Here is a 19,161-nt window from a genome sequence, read left to right as displayed (position 1 = left end):
CATTGGTTTTCTTTTGATGTTTTGGCTCATCCCAACCCATAAATTCCTCTTATATGTGTAGTTAAATGTATAGTTGGGGTTTGAGGGTTAAGAATACCGTTGAATATCTGCTGGAAAGTAATTACTAGAAATAAGTCAGATCAGTTGAGAAAGCAGAGGCTAATTTCTGCTGTTTGATCACACATAAGATTTTTCATCCCCATTCATTCCTGACATGGCCGGGGGCCATGGATCTGCGCCACAGCAGTTTTCCTCTGCATAGTTAACAGGTTGTAGGTGGGGGAAGCCACTGGAATGGGTCCGATGAGCAGATGGCCTGGCTGGTCTAAAGGGATTCAGGGGACAGGCTCTATTGTTCCTGGGGAAGCACAAAGTCCTCACAGGGTGACTGCAGCTCACAATGCTCCCTAAATTCTCCAGAGTCCAAAGGGCCCAGCAGTGTTAGTACATTAAAACCAAAGCAGGGCTCATTTAAATCAAATAAATGCCACTGAGCAGTAAAATATAGCTGGTTCAAACATGCCCTGTGGGCTGGTTAAGTCCTTTTAACCTCAAAAAGATCATCAGCCCCCCCTCAGCTATGTAATGGGGTATTTTCATGGCATTAAGCTGCCATTTGGAAAATGGACTTTGTTAATTTTATCAAATAGCCAGACTCTCTTGGGGATTTTTCTCAATTCAGTCGATTACTGGTTGGGATTAAATGTTCCTGCTGCTTCGGTGTAGTGAGAGAAAACACCACCATGATATTCACCGTGTAATCATACATATTTGTTATACTTATAAAAATAAAGCTCTTTTCAAAATCCTTAAGTGATTTTCTTGCACACATGGACCGTTGTATATGAGTTGGGTCACAGTGTTTCCTGGACACATACCAGGAATTATCATAACAAATAACCCTCTTCCAGAGTGGACTGACATTTGTAAAAATCACTGGCACGGCTGTTTTGAAGCTTTTGTTTCATGTTAAACAGTTCAACATGTTTTTGTTTGCAGTTGTTCCCAACATGTGTGTAGTAAATTTGGCAAAGAAAAAGTACCTGACTCTTGTAATTGAGGCACATTTGTTGAGCTGTTGTAAAAATCATCAGTTTCATGGTTTGTTTAAAAACGATAAATCATGTTTAGTGCTCTGTGTGGACAAAGCACCAGATCCCCAGTTTGTTTTAAACTTGCATCAGAAGTTGCAAGTGTGAATGTTAAACCAAGTCTTACCTGCTGTTAAACATCAACAAGGTCCGTTTCCATGCACTATATTTAACATATAGATGGATCAGTGGATGTACATTTACAGGTCTATTTCTAACTACAGCCTAGAGGACATTACACGTCCCTCCAGCGCTATAATTCAATTCAGTTCAATATATTTATTGTCATTGTACAAGTTACAGGCACAAGAAAATTAATTATTAAAGCTCAGGTTCCAGGTGGGTTTAATTATATTTGATGACGCTGTAAAAAATAATGGTAAATGTAGAATGTGCTGTGCATCTATTCAAACCCACAGAAGAGAAACCTACTTCATCTTTCAGGTAACAGAGCCTTTGGACTGATTGGACTCTGCTTTGTGATTGGACTGTCAATGTCCAATCACATCCAGTTGTAAAAACAGGGTCAAAATGCGTACTTGTAATTTCAGTGTCACACATAGTGTGGGATGTTTGAGTGCTGATATTTTTACAAGCATTTTCTTCTTTGTACCTGTACACAGATGTTCACTAAATCACTTCTTCTTTATAGTTTGGAATTATTTGTGAACGTCACTTATTGACCCTAATCTGAGCCCATAGTTATGTGTTCTGACACTTCACTCATATTTTTTATTATTTTTGCTGACATAAAGTGTGCAATAGTGTGCAAAGTTACCTAATGCCAGTGTTGCCACCTTGACTCCTGTCCCTTCCAGGTATCCTTGCGCAGGCAGGAAATCGCAGACCGCCTCAATGCCTGGACCATCTTCAACGACAAGAACAAAGAGTTCTGTGATTGGCTGACTCAGATGGAGAACAAGGTGTGCCACAGTGGAGATCTGAGCATCGAGGAAATGGTGGAGAAACTGAAGAAGGTACAAGATCTAGGAAAACTTAATATCTTCTCTTGGGGTTTTATAGGTTTTCATGTTTCTCAAAAACAGATTCATGTTATTGACTCCATCTGATCACAAATGATCTTCTGAGAATATTGTTTTTGAGTATTTTTCTATATACTCACATAGTATGTGAGGACATAGCACTGATTAGAGTGACACTACTTTTTGAAATTCATTTGGGGAAATTGAACTGAACATTCAAATACTACTGCTGAATTGCAGCTCATGTTGCAGGTCTGATCTCACTTGGATCCTCCAGAATGCACATTATAAAACTTCCCAGTCCTTGATTCAGGGAAATGTATGGCACTCATGTAGGGCATGATTAAGATCCATACATGAGCAACATGCATTATGCTGTTTATGACAGATGGTGTCCTGGAGTGGAATGGCTGTGTGGCCTTTGTTCGCACACAACAGTTGTCCTTTCAGTGACTGAAAGCCTTTTGTACCTTCCTGTCTCATCATGAAGCTTGCTGATTTGGTAAACAAGATGATAATTGGTTTGACCGTTGCAGGATCACTGTCTGTTTTGGGCCGTTTGATGAGATGAGAAAATTAGAGGCTCGTGGTAGTGTTTTAAATTATTTTAGAGAGCTGAAAATGGCACTTCTTGGTTATAGCTGACTACTCCAGGACATGGAAACAGGTGTTTGACCTGTTTGTTGAATGAATTGGACCTTCAGAAGTAGAACTGTGTTTTGAAATCTCCATATGAAACCCATTCATTTTAGTATAAAACAGAAATACATACAAAAATCCATAGAGCCAGACATGATGTTTATCGTGCCGTGTCTCCACAGGACTGCATGGAGGAAATCAACTTGTTCAGTGAGAATAAAAGCCACCTGAAGCAGTTGGGTGAGCAACTGCTGTTAGCCAGCGATGAGGCCAAGCAGACCCAGGTCCGCGGCTCAATGCAGGAGGTGAACCAGCGCTGGCACAACCTCTTCCACCACATCGAAGCCAGGTGAGAGCAGCCACAGCTGTCACAGAACCTGCAAAGAGGGATTTGTTGACCCACTAACGTGTATATGTGTGTAGTTGTATCAATTTGCAAAAGACACAAAAGGACAGCAAACAATAGTGGCAAATATTGAATGCGTAAACTAAGTCTCTAAGTGTGCACCAGCACCTTTCACATCAAAGTCACTTGACATTAAAAAGCATAATTAAGGACGGGTGGGCTTTAACAGGGGGCCTGTAATTAAACAATAGCACTAATGCAGAACCATCCACCTGCTGTTCTGTGGCCCTGCAGCTGTCAGGAATACATGGCTCCTAATGTACAGACTGAAGGGGTTAAACCGTTGTGATGATAAACAGTTGCTGCCCCCGAATCCACCCACCCATCCACCCCCCCGACCCCCCGACAGATGGACAGTCCTGTGGAAGAGCAGGAGATACAGACTTCACTCCTAGCCCTGCACACCCGACCTACCCCCACCACCACGAAAAAATAAAAGCCATGCTTAAGTCTCAGACAGAACCATATGTCCTCATGTCCGCACTGACGACCCCTCCCTTTTTCTAGTCCGTCAGAGTGGGATGATGTGAGTGAGGGTGGGTGGGGTAGTATAGAGAGGGAGGGGTCTGTCGGCATGCATTAATCACTGAGACTCAAAGTGTGAGGTCTCCTCAGAGACTGCATGAACAGATTTGAGGGGGCTTGATCCCATCCAGGCAAGATGTTGAATAATGTAACCCTGAATTCATGATGGAGTACCATTCCCCGACCTCTCTGAAGTTGCTTGTATTGCTGTTCGAGGAGAAATTGTAACCCACTTATCACAATCCGGGTCTGCTGTGGCATTTGTTAGACTGATATATTTCACTAGTGGCGAAGAGTGGCGAAGAACGAAGTAGGCTGACACCTCTCTGTGGCTCTGTTACCATGTTTACATTACACAGTGAATCTATTCAACGTTGATATAAAAATAGCGAATCTAGATGTTCTTTTTAAAAATTCAACATTATAAACAAGATTAAAAAAGTGGACTCTGTTTGCCTGAAAGTAGGGCTGCAAAATTAATCCAAATATAATTGAATATCTAAATCGCAGGAGCTGTCATTTTTTTGATAAAGGTAAAATGTGACACAACATTGTTTTGTATTACTAGCATCATAAGCATTGTGTTGTTACAGAGAACAAAAACCAACAAAAATCACATCATCATCATCATTTTAAATATTTTTCCTGTGAAAATTAAAGGCAAAAACTGAAATTATGACTCATTTCGCAATCACAATATCTGCCAAGATAATCGCAATATGATTTATTGCAGCTCTTCATTTATGTTGCATTCAATAGATTTTTTGATAGAGATGGAAGCTGTTACAGAAGGATCGGGATACGTCCATTACAGTAAAATAAAATATGTGTTCTGTAATGTATAGCCTTCTTATGACACTGTAACTCAAAGCATGAAACTGAAAAAGCACATGTACAGTAAAGAGCCACATAATTAGAGTGACAAGAGTAAATGTCAGTTGAAGTTTTGTCTGTGAATAACTTTGAGCCCCCCTGTGATCAGCTGCACTTTCCTCTTCATCCTCCAACTATTTTTCCTCACTTCTCCTCCTGCTCTTTTCTGCTCCGTTTTCCCCATCCTTTCTGCTCTTGTCCTTTTTCCTCAGCAAGGACCCCTGACTGGGTTTTGTGTCTTTGTTTGGCCTCTGCATGAAGCTGCTGGCCTTTGTTAGGCTGTCAGAGGTAGAGAGGGAGTGAAAGGGAGACAGAGACAATTTAGCTGACTGGGATGGTTTTATCTACAGAGTGGAAGACTATGTGCTGGACAGAATTTACAGTGACTGTATTATGTCTTCATTACACGCCCATAAACATGAGGCCACATAAACTGCACACACAAACTCCCACTGTCTAATACTGTACATTAATCCTGAACTTTGTCAAGGGATCATTTGAATTTTCATACTCTTGGTGTTAACGCACCACCTGACAACAACAGTTTTAATCATTTAATTTATGTTTTTTTCTACAAATTCCTTATTTTCATTTGATAAGAGACAGTCAGGCATATTTATAACTGAGTCTACATAAATACATACAGACAGAATCTGTCTCAGTAGTCGGCACCAAATTTAAATATTTCAGGAGTTTTCGCTACTTGTTGCTACAGACCTGAAGCGTTGGAGCCGAGACTAATCTCTCGTGTTTGTTTGAAAACTTTGCGTGATGTCACACAAATACCTGAATTTTGGACCAAAATGTAACTTTTGTGATACCTTACCATGAAGAATAAGAATATCTTACCACAAAATTCACTTTAGCCATGCTAATGGTGTGGCTCAGGTTGGTCTGTCGGTAGGTCCACCCTTTTGGTCTGTACTCAAGTATCTCAAAAACTATTGGATGGATTGGCATGAAATTTTACACAGACATTCATGGTCTCCACAGGATGAATCCTGCTGACTTTGATAATCCTCTGACTTTTCCAATAGCACCATCATAAGGATTAGATTTGAATTTGCCCAATATATTCTGGTTTATCACCAAATACCCGCAAAACTAATGACATTCACATTAGCCTCAGTTGTACTTTGTTAAATTCTCATTAGCAGATGTTATCATGATAACATGCTAAGCTAAGATAGTGAATGTGGTTAATATTGCACCTGCTAAACCGTGTGCATTGTCATTGTGAGCATGTTTGTGATCTGTTGTTATCAGACATCACAGCCGCACAGAGCCTTCATTTCACAAAAGAAGCTAAAGGTCTCGCATGTTAAATGTAAATAAACACAACCAGCTGTACAAGAACTTTAAGTATATAAAGATATAAATTTAGTCTAAAATCAGCAAAAATCTGATTCAGTCAGGAGCTTTTTTATGTAAATGTAAGTAAAGACAAGTATGAATCTGAGCTACAGAAGCACATGATGCCAGCTTTTGACTTTGGACAGTTTTCAATGTTCAGCATTAGGGACACATTCAGGCTGGAAAGAAAAAACAAAACTCATCAATAACCAGTGATTTAACCTTTTTCAAGACTGTACATGAACTCACCAAATCTCTTCCAAATCCAACCATCCAAAATGACAAATATCTCCACCTTTGAACATCTAAAACTTTGGCCGGATCTCATAAGAACAGAACTGAAAAAACTCTCACTCATGCAAACACTCACTTATCTATAGTTGTCCCAATGTCTGGCATCTGTTGGGACCCTTTCATGCCTTCTTCAGCCTGCCACTTACACTCACAGCTGTTTTTAGTGCTTATTATTTTGGTAGAGAGCGTCTCCCTCTCGGCCCTGACAGGCTCTGCTGGACCTCGGCTGGACAGGAAGGATCAACTGGGGAAATTAACTCAAACTCCCAAATGGGGCACACTTTCAGAGGCTTTTAAGCCTCTGAAGAGAGCTTTTATTGTCCCAGGCGTTGCTATGACACCAGTCAGTGTGGCGCGATGTGTGTGTGTGTGTGTGTTCACAAGGGGGTCCGTTGCCATGGAGACTTTGGAAGTTCTAGTGTAAGATACCTGAGAGAGTGAATAGCTAAAGTTTCCTTGTTTGTTTGTTGTTTCTGTCTCTTTTATTTATTTATTTCTACCTGTTTCTTTGTCTTTTCAATATTATTTCTTTTTTTCTTCTTTTATCTTTATCTGTTTTTTGTTACATTTTCTTTCTTATTTGTTTAGATTTTTTATTTTTTCTCCCATATTTTCTTTCTTTCTTTCTTTTTCTTTCTTTCTTTCTTTCTTTCTTTCTTTCTTTCTTTCTTTCTTTCTTTAATTCTGAGTTGTCACAGTTCAATTAATAATGTAGAAAACCATAAACAACTCTTGCCGCTTTCTTTCATTTGTTCAGATGTTCCTCTAACATTTTTCTTTTGTTTTCTGGAAAGTTTTACCTCTTTACCAAAAAATAAATAAAAAATTCCATTTAATCCCTTTTTGGTTGAATTGATCATAACCCATAGACATATGCAAATGTGGGTCAGAAGGAAGCATTATTTCTTTTAATGGTTCACAAGCCAGAATCGTTGGAAACCACCTGGTTGGATGTTGGTAAAATGGTGTGTGTGTGTGTGTGTGTGTGTGTGTGTGTGTGTGTGTTGCAGGGTGAAGAAGCTGAAGGAGACGCTGGTCACAGTGCAGCAGCTGGATAAGAACATGAGTAATCTCCGTTCGTGGCTTTCGCGAATTGAGGCTGAGCTGTCCCGACCAATCACCTACAGCGTCTGTCACCACCAGGAGATCCAGAGGAGGCTGGCTGAGCAGCAGGTAGACAGACGCACACGAATCCACAGCAGTCGATGACACTGTTCACACTTCAACAAACACTTACATATCGTTCTGACACACACGGACAATTTGAGGTTTCCTGCTTTCTTTTTAATTTGTTTCTGAGTATCTTCTTCTTCTTGTTTGTTACTCTTCCTACTATTTCTGATTTTTTTCCCCCAGTTGTTTCTTCTTTCATTGGCATTTCTACTTTGTCTTCACTGTTTGTTTTGTTGCATTTTCTTCTCATATTTCTTTTCCCACTTTTTTGTTTTCCCGGTTCTCTGTCACTCCCTCTCTTTGTCTCTGTTTATGTTTAATAATTCATAACCATCTTTTGTTTAATTTTGGGGAGCGGTGGTCTCATGCAGTGACACACTGTCCTCTGTCTGTGGGCTGATGTTTAACACATAACATCTTTGGTATGGACTGATGTGATGTCTGTCCTCGTGTGTGTCCAGGAGCTGCAGAGGGACATTGAGCAGCATACGGAGGGCGTAGCGTCGGTGCTCAACCTGTGCGATGTTTTGCTGCGGGACGAAGATGCTGCCGGCGGCACTGAGGCGGAGAGCGACTCCCTGCAGGAAACCAGCCGCAGCCTGGACCAGCGCTGGAGGGCCATCTGTACCATGGCTCTGGACAGGAGGCTCAGGTAGGAGCTAAAACACACATTCTTGTATCCATCAGATGAGTGCACATGCTAATCTTTTCATCCAAGTTTCGAAGACAGAAGAGCTTATATATTATGATGTACATGATTATTATTCAAACTTTAGCCAAGCGGTCCATGAACACATTTCAGAACAGGAGTTTGACAAAGCAGTCTCACCATAGTGTCTCCACAAGCTCAGTTGAGCCGCTGTTCTGGAGCTCTGGAATGTGTTGGATCAATACTGCACTCGCATATCCAGATTTTTCTGCAACATATGAATGAAATGGCTTGGAAAAGTCTGGGTTTCCCAGTGCTGGGGCAGATTGCAGGTCTCCTCCTCAAGGCTCCCTGTGCGTCCTCTGTTTCTGGGCTGAGTTGTTTGTTTGTCCTGCTGCCTGTATTAGGGCTCGCAGAGGCGCTGTTTTGATAGCTTAGTCACAAAGCCATGGACGACTGAACATCCCCAGAAAAGAGACATTTGTCCCACTGTTTGTGGTTTTTGAGCTTTAGCAATAGCTTCTAACTGTGAGGGAGCAATTAACCTCTTATGTCCACACAGTGTTCTTCCCAAATATTCAACTTCTTTTTGACAAAATTGAAGTTTCTCTTTGCCGACTTCATGTCCTCCTTTTGCTAGCGCTGTTATCTCTGCAATAGAGTCCTTTTCACACTGTTGTTTGGTGGGACTACAGATTCACAAATCAACAAATCATCCGTTCCTTGGAACGTCTAAGTGTTGCAGATCTTGATTGATGGGCTTTCTACATAGCCCTCTGCTAGGTGTGTGTGTGTGTGTGTTTTGCTGCCCTTGATAGGTGAATGCAAACAGGTATTGTGAGTGTAGGTGTAGTGGCACACTGAAAAAGGCTGAACATAAATCGATGACTGTATACCAGTGTGCATCAGGAGGAATGTTTGAGAGCAGCGTATGGGGGAACCACAGGTGTCTCAACAACAATGGACTTTGTAGCTCTAAGGTCATGCACTGATCGATAATCATTAGAGCGTGGCTTCTTGATTTGGGAAAGTGCAGTACTGCAGAGGCTTTTTGTTTTTGTTGGCCTACAGTCTTGATTGAGTTGGAGAGGGGGAGTTTTGAGCCGGTCTTTTCAATGCATGAATATGTGGCTCCTGTGTCAATCATGAAAAGGTATTTTTTAATTTAGTGTCGTTACTGTTATGGTGGACTCATCCTGTGGTTGTGATGAGACAACTGGTGCTATTGATTCCCCCTCAGGCTCCTCTGGCCCCCTATTGCCTTTCTGCAGCAGGGCCCATCCATGGGTTTGTTGGACAGTCTCTTTTGTGATGACCTGGCTGGTGACAAAATATATTATCATTAGCCCGAGCTGGACTTTGCTGTGGGTTAGACTGTCTCTGACACCTCAGCTCTTTCCACACCTTGCTGATACTTTCTACTATCATCTCTGTCTCCCTCTGACCTTTCTTCTTTGTCTTGGGATGAACCTCCCTCAGTCTCATCCTCTTATAGGGTTGAATTTGCTGAGTCAGTTCCCCGTTTTATTTCACTTTTTAAGACACACTTTTCTTTCTATGTGTTCTGCAGTAATTGTGTCTTTTAATTTTTTTTGCATTTCACTTTGATTCATTGATATTTGTATTTGATTCATGTGACACACTTTATTTGTATTTAAAGGTGCTATACAAATTAACTTTGATTATTATATCCTATCCTGTCTTCTCCTTGGGTTTAACAATGTATTAGAATCTGCTTGCCTCCCACTTCACTGTCCTGGGAATGATGGTGATAACACAGCTGTGAACTTTTTGCTACCCTGCTCTTTCTGCCAACTCCCTCTAGCACTCCTAGCGTTTGGCCTTGAGAGATACTGACTACTGCCCCAATCGCCTCACAGCTGCTCTTGCACTCGTGCCAACAGTCACTATGGTCTACCACCTGCCTGTCACCTCCTCCCCGTGCACTCTGGGAAACTCCTTTTGCATCTGAGTCAGATTTAACAAGCTTTGTGATGTTATTTTGTTTTAAAGCAAATTAACACCTTATCTTTATTGTTACTATCGCCCTCATTCGTCTTTATTAGTTTCCCTTAGGATATGAACAGTTTACTCGCTCAGACTCCGTCTTCTCTGGAGTGACGCAGCTCCCAGCTGCGGCGCCACAGGACGATCGGACGTCACCCGCAGAGGCTACGCCAGCGTTACTTTTACTCAGTCACTACACTACTTCTCACCGGTCGGGCTGCAGTCTTTTCTATACTGAACAAACCACAGTATTCTCATCTGTGCGTCTGCATGAGGCTGCTATTCACCCGGCTTCACGGCTTATCTTGCTCAGAGGCCTTTCACTCTTTCTGCTCAATGATGAGACAAAGCACATATATTACATTTAAGACACACATTCAACTCTGTTCACCAGTGACTTTTAATCCATTCACTGTTTTAGTAATATTAGTTTTTGTGACTGTAATTAAATTTTAACACTTTTCCATACTTATTTTTCAATAATTTTGACTTGGTTCTTTAGAGAGGAGAGATTCTGATTCACCTCAGCCGGGGAAGAGACCTGCACTCAGACACAATCAGGCTTACCTGCTTAACTGCTTAACTGCTTACCTTTTAGTGGCCGCTGATGGTCTGAGGTGCAGGCTGAACCTCAGGGGTCCTCAGGCTTCTGTCTCTCCTGGCTGGATCGCCAATTTATGTTGGAGGAAAAAAGGTCCATGTCCGGGTCAGAGACTAAGTCTAGACCCTCTTCACCAACACTTAACTTTCTACAAAACTGCTCTTTTACTGGAGTCAAAAAAAAGATTAAAAAAAGAAGTCACTGGAGATGATGATCAATCCAGGTTCAATTCTATAACAATCCTACTTCAGTAAAGGCTGTTTCACATACAAATCTAACCTCAGTTGTGAGTATAGTTATTCCATTGGATTATATAAATTTAACATTCAGAATATTTATAGTGCGTAGTATATTTTAGTGAAAATTTACTACAACAAATGCATCACATTTGTCTTTTTTTCACACCTGATTATGTCGTTCTTCGGTCAAGAATTTTATTTTATTTTTAAAGTATATTTTTTTGGGCTTTTATGCCTTTAATGGACAGCACAGTGGAGAGTGACAGGAAACGGGGAGGCAGAGAGAGAGGGGGAATGACATGCAGTGAAAGGCCGTCTGATGCAGGATTCGAACCGGGGCCGACTGCAGCGAGGACTGTAGCCTCTACACATGGGGCGCCTGCTTAAACCACTACGCTACACGACGCCCCAAGAATTTTATTTTCTAATCTAATAAATCATTCAATGGTTCATATGTCATAGTGGCGCTGTTTGTCAAAACTGGAATGATCAAAAAAAATTAGAAAGAAAGAAATTCACTAATCAATAAGAACAGCATTCGTCAGTGTCACAGTGGAGCTGTAACCCCAGTACGATGTCTCCTTGTAGGATCGAGGAGACGTGGAGACTCTGGTGCAAGTTCCTCGATGACTACTCGCGGTTTGAGGATTGGCTGAAGATGGCTGAGCGCACCGCTGCCAACCCCAACTCTGCAGACGTCCTTTATACTGTCGCCAAAGAGGAGCTCAAGAAGTTCGAGGTCAGTTGTGAGGTCGTCAGAGGGAGCAGGCGGGAAGTAGCTTTGTTTTGTTTGCTTGTTTGTTTCTCAAAGGGAAATATTCTCATTGTTCTGTATCAAACTTTATTTGACGTAATTCTTGACTCTTGACTTGACAGACTATTACACAACCAAAACAATGGAGAAACTCTCCTCAGTGTTTCCACTGCCAAAATCTAAAAATCTAAAATCTGTTATTTTACATTCAGGCTGAGACTAACAATTATTGTTTGTCACTAATTAATCTGCCAATTGTTTTCTAATATAATCAATTAATCGTTTAGTTCATAAAAGATCTGAAATCATAATTTACCAGAGTCCAAGTTGATGCATTTAAATTGTTTGTTTTTGTCCTTCAACAATTTTCTGTTTTCATAGAAAACCAGTAAATATTCCAGTTTTTAAAGCAATAAACAGTAAAATTTGGCCACTTTGTTATTACTTTAATAATTAATTGTCAAATTGGTCCTTAATAATTTAATAATACGTAATTATCTGTCAGCAAACAAATCAATTTACTAATCATTTCAGCTCTATTTGACATTATGAAAAGGTCACTGAGTCACACGCAACCAGAAAATAAACGTGATGACATGAAGCTGTGTGTGGGAACAATGAGTTGTTAATTAGAGCGATGATTTCTATATTTACTTCAGATCCATGTCTCATCCTTATTCCCCTGCTCTCTTTAGGGTTTCCAAAGGCAGGTTCATGAGCGACTGACCCAGCTGGAGCTAGTCAACAACCAGTACCGCCGTCTGGCCAGGGAGAACCGCACCGACCGGGCCAGCCAGCTCAAAGCCATGGTCCACGAGGGCAACCGGCGCTGGGACACCCTGCACCGCAGAGCGGCCTCCATCCTCCGCAGGCTCAAGGTACAGAACAGAGTAATCTGACTGGCTGAGAGGAGAACGATCCATTACTACACACTCCTGTTAACTTCCTCCTCTAACACTTTGTGTGTGTGTGTGTGTGTGTGTGTGTGTGTGTGTGTGTGTGTGTGTGTGTGTGTGTGTGTGTGTGTGTGTGTGTGTGTGTGTGTGTGTGTGTGTGTGTGTGTGTGTGTGTGTGTGTGGACTTTTCTCTCAGTATTTTACGAGCCAGAGGGAGGAATTTGAAGGCACCAGGGAGAGCATGCTGGTGTGGCTGACCGAGCTGGACCTGCAGCTCACCAACGTTGAGCACTTTTCAGAGAGCGACGTCCATCACAAGATACAGCAGCTCAACGTGAGACACTTGTTGTAAAGAGTCATGCTCATTGTGTGAGGGGAGAAAAGCTCTCCTTGGTTCATTTTAATTTTTCTGAACAAACACACCTTGTTGTATGTGTTGATTCATTTTTGAGGTGAATTTATCTATTCAGGTTTCCCTCCAGTCAATGTTTGGATTTTCTGAAACTCACTCTCTGTTCATACGACCATCCAACCCTCTTCCCGCAGAGTTTCCAGAAGGAGATCTCACTGAACACTGAGCGCATTGACGGGCTGATCGTGTTTGGAGAGGGTCTGATCCAGAGGAGCTCGCCGCAGGACGCAGCGCTGATAGAGGACGAGCTGCAGGAGCTGCACACCTACTGCCAGGAGGTTTTCAGCAGACTGGTCCGCTTCCACCAGCGACTCAGCCAGCCACCGGTCAGCTGCAGCTCACACACACATTTCTCTTATTCCCGTTTCGTAAATTAATTTATGCAAATATTTCATATACGCAAATCTTTCTTTTGCTATTCTTCTATTGATTTCTATATATCATAGGTACACTTCCATTTACTATTCTAACCTTACACTGTAATCCAAAATTAGCCCTTTAAAGTAAGGATAACTGAAATGTCCTCACATTGGGAGACAGTCACAAATCAGTCCATCAACAGAAAATCCAAGAAAAAGAACATCACAGAACTCGGTACAACAGAGTCACAGTGTGTGTACCAGCAAAACAAACAGATTATACAATGAAATGTGATAAAATAATGGATTTAACTATAAAACAATGAGGTTGCAAGCAGCGCTTAGATGCAGATAATTTCTGAAATCAGAAATCATTTCTTTGCCTTAGATCAAAGAAGAACCTGAGCTCTCTGGTACCACTTTTTCCTTGGAGTCGAGCTTGGAGCTGATTGGCCGGCCGTGGCTTGGGCGGACCCAAGGAAGCCTCCCGGCCACACCCACCCACCTGCTGGCCTCCCCGCTGGAGCGTTCAGGGCGGGAGACACCTGTGAGCGTGGACTCGCTGCCTCTGGAGTGGGACCACACCGGAGATGTAGGAGGTTCATCGACACATGAAGATGATGAGGAGGAGGAAGAACGTGATGAAGAGGGAGCTTACTTCAGTGCACTATCAGGTACATTTACAGTGTCTAATCCCACAGGAAAGCGTATAGATTTATGGAGTCTTTTACGTTTTTTATTTCTTGCTGTAAACAAGTTGCTTCACACCAACTGTTACCTCAATAATCAAACATCCACCGCAGGAGTATACGGACCTCTTTATGACCAAATAGTACTAAACTCAACAAAGTAAAACTGTATAGATCGGGCAAGTTGGATGGAAGGTAGCAGTAACAAATTTTCACGCTGGGGAAACGACAACACCGTCTCCCTGGTGTTCTTGTGTTTACTGTGACATGACTGATGTCACGTACGGGTGTAGCAGTGAAACAGTCTCCACTTCACTCCATTTGTTCTGAGTGCTGCTTCTTCCCGATCATTCGACCGCCGCTCCTCCTCTCTTGTTTTTGACTTTGACTGAGATGCGAGTTTAACACATAATGGAACAATAACAGAGACACAGTGCTGTTCTTTTATTGTCGAATGATTGTGATGTTTGAATGGATGCTGTAAAAGAGGATGTGGATAAGATGAGACTGAGAACATCAAAGAGCCCGGGTCTGTTTGTGACATTGGCCGAGGCTTTAATCTTAGATCTTGGTTCCTGACGCCCTAAAAATGTTCTGAGTTACTGGAAAAAGGTTAATACTTATTTTATTTTTACTTCAGCAATACTGAAATAAAAGAAATAAACATCTGATGTATTTAAGATTATATGTAACGTCATGTAAGATTTTATAGTTAACAAAACTAAACAATATCAGTATTTAATACTCATTTCACACATGTATGAACACACACACACACACACACACACACACACACACACACACACACACACACACACACACACACACACACACACACACACACACACACACACACCTCTCTGACCCCTCTCTCCTCTCAGAGGTGGAGTTCACTGAGAGCCAGGAGGATTTTATTGAAGCCCCAGAAGCGTTACTATCCTCCTCACTGGGTAGGAACATCATCGTCTTCACTCTCTGATAATAAATCCTCTCACTGCTCTTCACGGTGAAACAATTTCCGGCAGATATCTTCCAGCAGCTCATGTATCACTTGCACCTAATTCCTTGTCGTGCTGCTGCATTGAGACTTTTGCTTCCTGTATCTGTGGGTTGGAAAATCTTTCAGCGCCAAAGCAAACCTGCTCTGTCCTTCTTTTTTCTTTTGTTGACACATTTTTGTTGAACTTGTATTCTTCATGTTACACACACTGTGGTTTAACATTCAAAGATGAAACAAACTGAGTGACGGTGAGGATATAATTAAAGGTCAAAAACCTCTCGACTAAAAAGCTCTTTTGTTTTTGTTATTAAGCTTTTATTATTTTTATTAGATTGCTTGTATGTCCCCACAAAATGGGAATTTCAAGGATCTGTACATTCATATGACTCTGCTCTGATGTCGATAAAACGAGGTACTGGCCACCCAAGTTACTGTAATAATAAAAGACACCACAACAGATAAAACCTTTCTGAAGGACATCTGTATCACAATATATATCTTTGAAAGTTGTTGTTTTCGTTGTTTAAGGACTGGTTTTGAAGTTTCCTGCTGAAGCTCTGCTCTGCTCTTAGTGCTCTCATCTCTCTCTCTCTCGCTCTCCTGCTGCTTGAACATGTGAAATGTAGCATCCACTAAACACCACTACACAGATAACAAGCTTTTCAATTTCCCGGGGCGGGTGATTTATGCCAAGGTGCATCACTACCTGACTTGACTTGTGATTAGTTCTGGATGAATTTCAGTCTGCAGTAAAATCAGGTTTCACAACTGGATGAATTATTTCAGCATCTGCATGTTTGCCTCCATGGCATCATTTGAGTGGACAACAGTTGATTATGCCACATGCCGTACAGGTGCATGAGTGATCTTATCCAGATAATTTATCATCCAAATACTTTAATTGAGCTGGGTGACTTGCATATTATTATTTGTCCACCTGAGCAAGTACTGATTTATACACTCCACCCAAATGAAAGGAAAGACTATTTAGATGTAAGAACTTTGCTGCAGCCGAGGATGTTGTGCAGTAATGTCTGTGGTTTCACTCTGTTTGTTTGTGTCTCAGTTCCAAGCAGGTCTATGGTCGGACATGAGTCTCCAGGATGGGGGTCACAGACAGACACACACACACCTCTCCAGCTGCACTCTGAGGCTGCACCCACTCTCACCAGCACGCCCATAAAGCAGGGCTATGTAAGTGGTTAGACTCGCAACAACCAACTGCAGGAATATGAGAATAAATGTCATAAAAAGTCACAGTCTTTTTGCGGCTCTAACAGTGCGTGTTGTTTGCTCTCCAGCTGGGTCTCATGACTCAGTGCAGCGGCAGCATCAAGGACATTAAAAGAGTCTCGCTGATTCTGGATGACGAGGAGCAGCCGAGGGAGCTCGGTCTGACGGGACTCAGCGCCTCAGACAAACAGTCAGGTGAGATAAACTTGCAAATGTAATGTGATATATAACACCACTGCAATGGATCACACAACTCAAGATCATCAAATTTCAGTAGAGTGGCAATAGATTTGCTGCAATAATGAAACAAAAATGAATAGAAATCAGCGGATGGAAAAATGTAGCTTCAAAAGCACACAGATTTCTTTTATTCTGTTATTCCTAATACCGATCAATGACATTTTTACTGTAAAGAAACAACAAGGTTTTTGTGTTGGCTGTGACACCATGGTCTCTCCCCTGGCCTTTAAAATTGATCAGAAGTCAGTTTATTTTTTACTTTTTAAATAGATATTTGGCATTATTAGGCAGCAACACTTCAGAACATGCTCCCTGCACATTGAATGAACCCAGCAACAACTGCAAACACACAAGCAAGAACAACAATCGCAAACTCAATCATAAAGTCAATAATAATAATAATGACGTATTATCAGTGATTAAACTTATAATCCGCCCCACCCCTCAGTCCCTGAGTAAGAACAGTCCAACAAAACCAAAATACTGTAACTCAACACCAGATATCTTGTCATCGTGGCTGTAGTTTAACATAAAGGATTTGGATTTTATATTTTATCTATGGTGCCATGATTATCAGTGGTAGCAATACTTATTCTTTATTTATACAGCCCAAAATAACTAGTCACAAATGTCTCTCAAAGGGCTTTAATACCAGTCCATGAACATTAGCTCAGTCGACAGAGCGTACGGACGGAGATCTTCCAGCTTGTCGGATGAAAAGCAGCTAATGAGGCCTGTCAGTAAAAATATTCAAACCACAACTCAAAAATAAAGTTCATCAGCAGATGTTTGTGCTCGCTCAGGTGTGATTGAACGCTGGGAGTTGCTCCAGGCTCAGTCCAGGAGCGATCAGCAGGCCAGCCCTCAGGAGCCCCGACAGCTCACGTCTGACCTCGACGACATCACCTCCTGGTTAGAAAACGTGATCCCAGAGCTGGACCGCCTCCAGCCGTCCAACCCAGCGGCGAGCATCGAGGACATGGAAGCCAGAGCCAAAGAACTAAAGGTGAACCTTTTTATACCAGATACAAACGGATCTGATGATAAGTATTCAGTTTGTTTATACGTATTCACGGTTATTCTCCCTCATAGGAGATGCAGAGGGTGTTTACTCGCTACAAGTCCATCATGCTGTCTGTCAACCTGAGAGCTCAGGAGGCCCCAGACCTACAGCAAAGACTGGCGAGTATGAACAGAGACTGGAGCAGAGCATGTACCGGCCTCCAGCAGTGGGACACCAGTCTGAGGAACACGCTGATGCGCTGCCAGGTGAGACGACATATCAAGTGTGCTCAGCTTTAGTAGACCAAAATACACGACACAGACATAAGTCTTAGGTGCTTTGAAGACTCTATTGCTCTTACTACGATACCACCGTTTTAATTACAGAGGGTAGATTTTCCTTTATTTTAAATGGAGCTACGGTCTGAATTTATTACTTATTTATTATTTATTACACAACAACAGATGGGCACCAAGAACTGGTCGTGAATTGATGCTAGTTCCGTACTCAACTAAATCATCACTGGCAGCCATTTTTAAATTACTAATAAACAAACTTTATCCTTTCGTATCTGCAAATAGCCACAAACTGTGAAAAACAATATGCAGCTTCACATGATTTGTTTAAAGTGTGTGCTAAACAAATAGGAAATATAACTACAGTACGAATATCTCATCATTATATCATGATGAAATTTATAGTAAATGTTCATTGGTTGAGTAGTAGCTCTTTAGGAATGACTGAATACTTCCATATGTTTTAATCGGTTTCATCTGGTTTGTATTGTCCATACTGAATGTCTTCATTTCTTTAGGGATTAATAATCTTATCCATCTCTATCATCTAAATGACTTTGTGTAATCATGTGCAGAATTTTCAGGATTTCCAAGTAAACTCCCCACAGTAAGAAATGACCTTTAACCTTTGTCCATACAGGAGTTTCATGAAACCCTCCACTCTCTGTTACTGTGGCTGGCCCACGCAGAGAGCAGACGCTACACAGTGGACATCAGTCACCCAGACACACCTGTCAGAGCGCTGCGACAACAGCGCAACACGCTCACTGTAAGCAACTAGCCTTGTATATCGTTGTGTCAGCACCTGATTGGATGTCAATGCTCGGTGACTCACCGTTTGTGGTCTGCAGGATCTGCAGGAGGAGCTGCGGGGCAGGCAGGCGCAGCAGGCCTCGCTCCAGGCTCTGTGGTCTCAGCTCCAGCCCGAGGACGGAGCCGAGGAGATCGACGAGGCCCAGGAGAAGCTTCACGTCACGGGTAACAGGATGAAGTTGCTCCTGAGGGAGGTGAACCAAGACCTGAGCACCCTGCAACAGCGACTGGTAACTGGAAATACTTTTTAAAGTTATATTTTTTAGCTGTTTATGCTTAGTCTTAGTTTCGCTTGTTTATTTCCTGGTGGTTTTTGCTGAGCAGCAGCTCCTGTGTGTTGAAATTGCTGCTTGATAAGCTCAGTGACATTTCTTTATTGTGACTTGTTTTTACTTCAGGGCTGTGAAACTGAATCAGACGACCAAGGCGCCTCTGCAGATGCTTCTGAGGAGGCCGCACATTCAAAGAAAGGTTCCTCGACTCAAAGGTATAACAGAGATCAATACTTTGCTCTTTTATTAATGCAGAACTGTTAAAGTTGTGTTTGTGATCTTTATGCTTATGAAGAAAGTCCCAGTTACTGTTCAGTCTTTACGGTTTCTCCTCGCTCAGTTGTCTTATTACCTTTTCACG

General features: G+C 41.9%; 1 protein-coding gene across 1 annotated transcript in view; it reads left to right on the top strand.

Moving 5' to 3' along the window:
* LOC130160764 (nesprin-2-like) overlaps positions 1 to 19,161 on the top strand; it is an 82,531-nt gene that overhangs the window by 62,076 nt on the left and 1,294 nt on the right. Inside the window, exons 94-110 of the mRNA XM_056363465.1 lie at positions 1,910 to 2,068; positions 2,896 to 3,062; positions 7,175 to 7,337; positions 7,799 to 7,989; positions 11,422 to 11,572; positions 12,283 to 12,465; positions 12,680 to 12,817; positions 13,030 to 13,221; positions 13,643 to 13,928; positions 14,825 to 14,893; positions 16,010 to 16,137; positions 16,245 to 16,371; positions 17,220 to 17,422; positions 17,509 to 17,685; positions 18,356 to 18,484; positions 18,567 to 18,758; positions 18,927 to 19,015. Coding sequence (XP_056219440.1) covers positions 1,910 to 2,068; positions 2,896 to 3,062; positions 7,175 to 7,337; positions 7,799 to 7,989; positions 11,422 to 11,572; positions 12,283 to 12,465; positions 12,680 to 12,817; positions 13,030 to 13,221; positions 13,643 to 13,928; positions 14,825 to 14,893; positions 16,010 to 16,137; positions 16,245 to 16,371; positions 17,220 to 17,422; positions 17,509 to 17,685; positions 18,356 to 18,484; positions 18,567 to 18,758; positions 18,927 to 19,015 — 2,744 coding nt within the window. The remainder of the gene's footprint in view (positions 1 to 1,909; positions 2,069 to 2,895; positions 3,063 to 7,174; positions 7,338 to 7,798; positions 7,990 to 11,421; positions 11,573 to 12,282; positions 12,466 to 12,679; positions 12,818 to 13,029; positions 13,222 to 13,642; positions 13,929 to 14,824; positions 14,894 to 16,009; positions 16,138 to 16,244; positions 16,372 to 17,219; positions 17,423 to 17,508; positions 17,686 to 18,355; positions 18,485 to 18,566; positions 18,759 to 18,926; positions 19,016 to 19,161) is intronic.

Source organism: Seriola aureovittata, chromosome 19, assembly GCF_021018895.1.
Source record: "Seriola aureovittata isolate HTS-2021-v1 ecotype China chromosome 19, ASM2101889v1, whole genome shotgun sequence".
Classification (NCBI taxonomy): Eukaryota; Metazoa; Chordata; class Actinopteri; order Carangiformes; family Carangidae; genus Seriola; species Seriola aureovittata.
The sequence above is the reverse complement of the archived record's forward strand: the minus strand, read 5'-3'. Positions and strand labels throughout refer to the sequence as shown.